General features: G+C 42.6%; 2 protein-coding genes across 3 annotated transcripts; both read right to left on the bottom strand.

Annotated features, from left to right (window-relative positions):
- Positions 1–1,975: 1,975 nt before the first annotated feature.
- On the bottom strand, positions 1,976–4,283 carry LOC100272518 (putative protein kinase superfamily protein). 2 transcript variants are annotated; one of them, XM_008683161.4, is made up of 5 exons: positions 3,706–4,283; positions 3,060–3,195; positions 2,834–2,970; positions 2,639–2,762; positions 1,976–2,548 (listed from the first exon to the last, which is right to left on the bottom strand). In XM_008683161.4, the coding sequence occupies exons 1-5, from the start codon at positions 4,180–4,182 to the stop codon at positions 2,184–2,186; spliced, it is 1,239 nt and encodes a 412-aa protein (XP_008681383.1). In that variant the 5' UTR covers positions 4,183–4,283; the 3' UTR covers positions 1,976–2,183. The 2 variants fall into 2 exon arrangements, with proteins under 2 accessions (XP_008681383.1, NP_001346584.1); NM_001359655.1 differs by having other exon boundaries at positions 2,079–2,545; positions 3,706–4,139.
- A 1,491-nt stretch (positions 4,284–5,774) lies between these two features.
- On the bottom strand, positions 5,775–7,132 carry LOC103626245 (putative nuclease HARBI1). The gene is made up of 2 exons (XM_035959000.1): positions 6,364–7,132; positions 5,775–6,279 (listed from the first exon to the last, which is right to left on the bottom strand). Exons 1-2 carry the CDS (start codon positions 7,100–7,102, stop codon positions 5,849–5,851), a joined length of 1,170 nt encoding a protein of 389 aa, XP_035814893.1. The 5' UTR covers positions 7,103–7,132; the 3' UTR covers positions 5,775–5,848.
- Positions 7,133–7,420: the final 288 nt, after the last annotated feature.

Below are 7,420 nucleotides of genomic sequence, written 5' to 3'. Positions count from 1 at the left end.
CATTGTCTCTGGAGAGGGGCAGACATAAATGCAAAAAAACCTCCTCAAGTTGCTTGGAAATCAGTTTGCAGGCCAAAAACCCAGGGGGACTTGGAGTCATCAACCTTGAGTGGCAGAATAAAGCGCTCCTTATGAAATGCCTTCATAAATTCTTTAATAGAGTCAACATCCCATGGGTTAACATTATCTGGGACACTCATTACAACAACTCTCTGCCCTCAACTAAACCAGTTGGCTCGTTTTGGTGGAAAGATATTCTCAAAATCCAAGATTCTTTTAAGGAAATTGCCCAAGTGGAGATTGGAAATGGTAAATCTACTCTCCTTTGGCATGATCGATGGAATGGACAACGATTATCTGAAAAGTTCCTGGAGCTTTGGTCTTTTGCCTCTGTCAAGGAGATTAACATTAGTCAAGCTCGGTTGGCTTCCCCGAATGAACTGTTCCATACCCCCCTCTCTGCTGAAGCGTTCGAGCAGCTTCTCTCACTTCAGAACACCCTTGGTAATCTACAGTTGCTTGATCACAATGATATTTGGCGATGCAGTGCCTCTTTCAATCGGTTTTCTTCTCAGAAGGTCTATGCTCACTTGATTGGCACCCATCAATCGCTCCCTCTCTTCTTTTGGTTATGGAAATCTAAATGTCAACCTAAGCACAAAGTATTCTTCTGGTTATTGCTCAAAAATAGATTGAATACCCGCTCCCTTCTCAGACGACGTTCAATGCCTTTAGACTCATACACCTGCGACAACTGTATTCTCCAGATTGAAGAAACGTCTATTCATCTTTTCTTCAGATGCAACTTTGCTAGGAGATGTTGGCTACTTTTGGGCTTCCTCCCGCCGTGTTCTACGGATCTTCTGCATACCTTAATGAGAATTAGAAGACGCTTGCAAGTTCCTTGGAGGTTAGAAGCTATTATCATCATGACGTGGTGCATCTGGAGGTGCAGAAACAATTGGATCTTCAACGAAATTCCCCCTTCGGTTTCTGAGTGCAAGGCTATGTTTAGGAGTGAAATTGCCTTATTATGCCATCGAGTTAAGCCTATTCTTAAGGAAGATATTGCATCTTGGTTGCTCAACTTAGGGCTGTAACTCTTCCCCCCTCTGCTCCCTCTTCCTTCCTTTTCTTTGTAATTTGCCTCTTTCTCCCTAAACTCAGTTCTTTTGATTTAATAATATTACTGTAGGTCCTTCCTACAGTACCTTTACTTCAAAAAAAAATTCCTTCCGACCACCAACAATCACATTTTTCCTCCTACAAGATAACAAGCGGTATCCAAGTCGCACGAACATTGAACGGGTACCATTGAGAGAATATCATCGATGAAGCGCATTGTATGGTATAGGGTATATATTGGAATCGACCTGTTCTGAGATTTTTTTTGACATATAGTCAGTCCACGATGCCGACAGAGTACCGGAGGCGGCGCACGTGCATAGCTCACATAAATTTTTATACTACTTAGATATTTGTATATTACTATAGTTTCTATATATCATATAAATAGACTTTAATTTAATGAAATAGTTATTTAAATACGTTCCAAACATTTACATGACGACCTATGGTCTGACACGATTTAGTCCGACCCTAGCATGGCCATGTTAGCTGGACCCAATCACCGTGCCTTTCATAAGCCATAGGGTAGGTACAATCCAATTAAATGAGATGTCTCTTAAAAGAGACTCTAGAAAGTTAAGTGAAAAATAATCAAGAAGAATTCATCTTTATATGACTCTCTATACATATTGTGTGCTGACCGTATTTATGATTTAGAAGTTTAGGGTTATATCATATAGTCTCTTAGTTGCCTCTTATAATTAGAAAACTAAATCAGAGTCTCTAGGTTATACATATGCTCTTAGGTGTGACACGACGAGCTAGACCTGATCATACTGGTTTGTTTTTTTCCTATTTTTTATAATAATATATATTATGATTGAGCATATAATAGAAAACATAAAAATATGTGTGATCTGTCGCCTAGATTAGATCAGTGTAAATATAGAGGCAGCCACCAAGTTTCCCAGGGGCGAGAAAAACAGAGGTACGCGTCTCACGCGTGAACTAATGTTTTTTACAATAGAAAATATATATATAGTGGACTACTGTGGGCAAAACACCTTCGGATTGTTGACTCACCGGCGCTTGCTTTTTACACAAGATGACACAGGTCATCTGCTCTCCGGCGGCGCCGTGTACACAAACGGCTCCACGGCGGCATCGTCTAGAGCAAGCAGCGACTCCAGGGCCTGTACAACGTGGGACATTTGGGGCCGGGATTTGGGGCTGACACTGAGGCACTGGTGGGCTATCCCGGCGGCCTTTTGGGCTGCTCGGGTGGGCGTGGTGGGGCGCGGCAGCCTCCGGTCCATGACGCGCTCCAGCCGGCGAGCGTCGCGCAGGCATGGCCGCGCCCATTCCACCAGGCTCTGCTCTCGCGGCGGCCGGTTCTTGTCCAACGCCTTCCGCCCCGTTAGCAGCTCCAGGAGCACGACGCCGAAGCTGTACACGTCGCTCTTGGTCGTTAGATGCCCTGCTAATTTTAACGCAGAAAAAATTAACAGTAGATCGTCACTGCTGAGTGCGCGCATGCATGTTCCATAATATTTTTTGCCTAAGTACATACCTGTCATGATGTACTCGGGTGCGGCGTAGCCCTGCGTGCCCATGACTCGGGTCGACACGTGGGTCTCGTCTTCTCCAGGTCCAGCCTTCGCTAGCCCGAAATCCGACAGCTTCGCCGTGTAGTCCTGAATGAAGGCGCGAGTCAGGGAAAGCCGCATGGAGCGAATGCGCGCGCAGCCTGGTCTCATTATTTTACCGAGTCCAGCAGGATGTTGGACGTCTTGAAGTCGCGGTAGATGACGGGTTTGGCAGCGTCGTGGAGGAAAGCCAAACCTTTGGCGGCTCCAATGGCGATCCTCATTCGCGTTGACCACGGAAGGGAAGCAGAGTGCCCTGTTCGTTTCCACGAAGAGATCATCGATCGTTAGGAACGTACGTTGTTGGCTTTGCCTTTTACCCTAAACTATTAGAACCTGCCCTACTTTTGAAGAGATGCTTCTCCAAGCTGCCCCTGGCCATGAACTCGTACACGAGAAGCCTGTGCTCGTCCTGGTAGCAGTAGCCGATGAGCTTGACAAGGTGCGGATGCCTCAGCTGCCCAAGGAAAATGACCTCAGCCTGTACCAGCAAAAACAAACGAACAAATAAGTGAATAATCACAAGTAGTTGCAGGTCAACACAGGCAGCGTTTCCTTAGTACAGTACAGTATTGTTTAAGGAATATTTTGACCACCAACACTTGGTACAATTGTTTGACCGAATAAGCAGTGCTGCAGTTGGTTGGGTGGTTGACAAGTTGACGTACTGCATACAGCTCCCTCCAGGGCACCAAACAAAGAATTAATCCCGAAATGAAATTGTGTCTCAAGGGAGAGGGGAGAAGACATGTCGGCTTCCGAAAGTGATCACAGCTCAGCTACAGATGGCGATGCTACTGTTTTCTTCGGACTTTAGACTGGGGCGGGCTCAATTCGTTTGTTAAATAATAAAAGGACTAAAATGGCAGTAGAAATTAAATTGCAACGAAAATGAATTCGGAATAAAATGGATCAATGGCTGGCTATTCTCTTTCAAATCTGCGAAACCAACCCGAATCAGATTGTTCGCGTGATTCAGAAACTTGCTTACCAGCCACTCCTTGTGGCCCTGGGAGCCCTCGAGGTCGAGCAGCTTGACGGCGACGGCCTGCGGCTGCCGCAAGCCGGGCCTGACCCGCTCGTCGACGCGGCCCTTGTACACGGGCCCGAACCCGCCCTCGCCGACGAAGTTGCTCATCGAGAAGTCCCGCGTCGCCACCCGGAGCTCCTCCACCGTGAAAGCCAGCACGTCAGATCCCGCCAGCGACAGTGATAGGTCATCCGGCGAAAGCAGCGGTGCTGGTGGCGCGGGAGGCCTGGAACCGGCGGAGGCCACCTTGCCCGGGCCGTCACCAGAGCGGTCGGCATGGGAAGAGCTGAAGCAACCGAAACCGAACAGCGCAGACCACGACGTCGACGACGACTCGGCCGGCTTCCCCATCAGCGCGCGTGCGGGCAGCTGCTGATCGAAGTGGAGGAATATCGGGTGGAGTCTGAGAGCAGTGGCAGCCGTGTCTGGGTGGCTCATTTTATTTGTAGTCGTTGCTGTCTTCGTCCCTTAATAATTTACTAGATGAATGTACTACGCAGTGAACATGTTATGATAAGATATACTGAAATTCAAAAAGTTTTGTCATCCGATGTTTCTTATTTAAAGCTTGCTCGACATATATAGAGCTTGATAGTATGGTATGTTTGGTGTAGGATAGACGCGATAAGTCTTCAAATGATATACCACCTTGCTTTAATATCTTTATTGCAAATTTGGGACATACATGTACAGATGACAAACTCAAGGAAGTTTTATCCAAGTATGATGTGTGGATTACTTGTGAAGTGGATCCATAGTAATGAAATTGCACAATAAAGTTCTATATTGTTAGGGCACATGAGTTTCATGTCCTTAAAATGTTCTTTTTAGCTCACATTTTTTTTTGTCCACAATGAGTCAAATGACAATGAACATAGACATACATGCAAACCACATTCATATTGCATTCATATGTTACTTAATGAATATTTAATTAGTTTAAAACGAATTATATTTTGGAATGGAGGGAGTAGTTCTTTATTACTACACATTTGCTCTCAATTTTTAGATAGTCCACTTCACACTTCATATAGAGTTATGAATTTATAAAGTCTGTTGGACTAGTCTTTTTTTTGCTAAATCTATTTGAGAGTAGTAAAACAGTAGATTTGGCTTAATCCCTTTAAGTTGCTATAAGTAACTATTTGTAAGCAAAGTATTTTTTATAGTTTGTAGTTAATATCATAGTTTATAGGAATATCAGCGTATTTTATGCTATAAAGTGTTTGGTTACATTTCTAAAAAATATGTTTTCAAAACCATGATATTCTACATATCATTGTATTTTTTATATTAAAAACTCCACTCAAATCCAAAAATTTTATGGCATGGCTAGCTTTTGTCTAAATACCATGGTTTACAATGTTGTATCTAAACAATGTTTCTCAAAATCATTGTATTTTCTGAGCTGACCAAAACTATTATATTATCATGATAACTGTAAAGTACCCCCTTCGTTCATAAATATATAACACCGTTGACTTTTAAAAAAACTTTGACCACTCGTTTTATTCAAAAAATAATGAGTTATCATCAATTTTTTTGTGATTTGTTTTATCACTTAAGGTAGTTTCTGCTTAACTTAAAATTTTATATTTTTGAATAAATATTTTGAATAAGATGGGTGATCAAAGTTTTCAAAAAAGTCAACGATATCATATATTTGTGAACGGAGGTAGTATAATATTGTAAAACAATGATTTTGAAAATATTGTTGTCAAATACGCCCTAATGGTTTTCTACTGGTTTGATTTGGTTCGGTTCGGTAAGTGGCGTACTTTGAGCCAGATGCTTTAAGGTAGGCAAGTCTGGTTGTCATGGGCGTGTTTGGTTCGGCTTTTTTCTGGCCAGCTTATCTGAAAAGCTGGCTGTGGGGAAAAGCTGGCTGTTGGGAAAAGCTGGTGGTTAGAATTTAGGTGTTTGGTTCGCCAGCTGTGCAGAAAAGCTGTTCGTCAGAATCTACGTGTTTGGATACAAATTCTCAAATTGCAGATTCTGTTCGAACAAACGATAAAATGAAACCCATAACACAGATAAAGTTCATTACAAAATAATTAGTGGAGTTGATTACATCATAAGTACCGTTACAATTGCACTAAGTCAACTACGCCACTAATGCATTTGCAATTGCATCTCGAAAATCACTCATGTCTAACTCATCAGATGTGCTAGTACTACTCTCACCTGCAGGTAGATCATGACTTAGGCTATTAGGTCCTACTTCATCAAAATCTCTATCGTGTAGAGCACTATCTCTAATGAAGTTATGCAGTGTCATACATGCAATAATTATCTTCGATTGTTTCTCAAGCGAAAATGAAGGGAGACTTAATAGAATTCTCCACTTCATTTTTAGCACCCCAAATGATCGCTCAATAACATTTCGTAGGGATGAGTGCGCATAGTTGAATACTTCTTTACTCCCAATAGGTTGCCTCGCATTTTGCCATTCCGTAATGTGGTACTTCTGCCCCTTATAAGGTGCAAGGTACCCCTTTCTATTTGGATAACCCGAATCGACAAGATAGTATTTACCTGCACAAACTCAAAATACAAATGTTACGTACATGTGACATAAAATAGTACTGTATTCTACAAATGTACAAAATATTTGTATACCTTCCGGTGGATGGGGGAACCTGTCCGCATAAGTTATTAAAGTATCCTGTAGTACTCTTGTGTCATGTACGGAACCTGGCCAGCCTGTCACCACAAATGTGAACCTCATATCGAAGTCACATACGGCCATTACATTCTGCGACGTGTAACCGTGTCGGCCAATATATTTCGCTTGTTCCGAAGCCGGGACTGCCACTGGAAAGTGACTACCATCTATTGCGCCTATGCAATCCTTGAAGTGTGGCCAAAACCTCGCCTCTCGCAAACGATGATGAATCTCGACGAATTGTGGGTCTTTCGGCTTGATTATGTCAGATGACATCTTATAAAGTGCATTAAGGACATCACTATACTTGCGGCTAATTGTTTCCAATGAGTGACCAAATTTATTTCTGATCTGCCTAAACGATTGTGGACCCCCACATGCCCACAAGAATATGCCAAGAGCTTCCATAGTACTGACACCCCTGCTTGGAAGCAGACCATAATTTTGTACCAACGTGTCATGCAATCGTCTAAAAACAGTTCTTCGCATGCGAAACATGTCAAAACAGTCGTTACTAATCTCCAACGTTCTTTGAACCCATTGAATACCAGATTCGACCAATGTTCTTCTAGGAGCCTGACTGAAATGCCTGCCCCAAATGTCTACAGCATATAGAGCAACAAGCATTTCTCCATCTGTTTCATCATGAGATGTGTGTGCATCCATTTCATCATCAGATGTGTGTGCATCCATTTCATCATCATATGTGTGTTCATAAGGATCACACATCTGCATGGACACAAGCAAGAGCCACAATTTCATATGCAACCACAGTTTATAAAACACATATTAAAGAAGCCGAACAGTTTACAGGCATATGAAGTTCACAGATTCACATAGCTCACAAAGTTACAACTCTGATTATTCTAATACATGTTCAACTCGAATATTTGGAAAATTGTTTGAAAGCGAAAATGATACGTATGAAAACTGACACGACATGACTCATTAAGCAGACACAACTAACATAATACTGAACATATAAGCCTCAGTTGTCGGACCAGCAACATA

Source organism: Zea mays, chromosome 5, assembly GCF_902167145.1.
Source record: "Zea mays cultivar B73 chromosome 5, Zm-B73-REFERENCE-NAM-5.0, whole genome shotgun sequence".
In the NCBI taxonomy this organism is placed as follows: domain Eukaryota; kingdom Viridiplantae; phylum Streptophyta; class Magnoliopsida; order Poales; family Poaceae; genus Zea; species Zea mays.
This window is presented reverse-complemented; position numbering and strand designations above follow the sequence as displayed.

Excerpts from the sequence above, each read along its gene's own strand:
- LOC100272518 (XM_008683161.4), bottom strand. The coding sequence starts at position 4,182 with ATGAGCCACCCAGACACGGCTGCCACTGCTCTCAGACTCCACCCGATA. Across the intron at positions 2,763-2,833 it reads CCAACATCCTGCTGGACTCG|GACTACACGGCGAAGCTGTC; the intron begins GTAAAATAATGA and ends GCCTTCATTCAG. Across the intron at positions 2,549-2,638 it reads ACCCGAGTACATCATGACAG|CAGGGCATCTAACGACCAAG; the intron begins GTATGTACTTAG and ends CGTTAAAATTAG.
- LOC103626245 (XM_035959000.1), bottom strand. The coding sequence starts at position 7,102 with ATGGATGCACACACATCTGATGATGAAATGGATGCACACACATCTCAT. Across the intron at positions 6,280-6,363 it reads GTTCCCCCATCCACCGGAAG|GTAAATACTATCTTGTCGAT; the intron begins GTATACAAATAT and ends GAGTTTGTGCAG.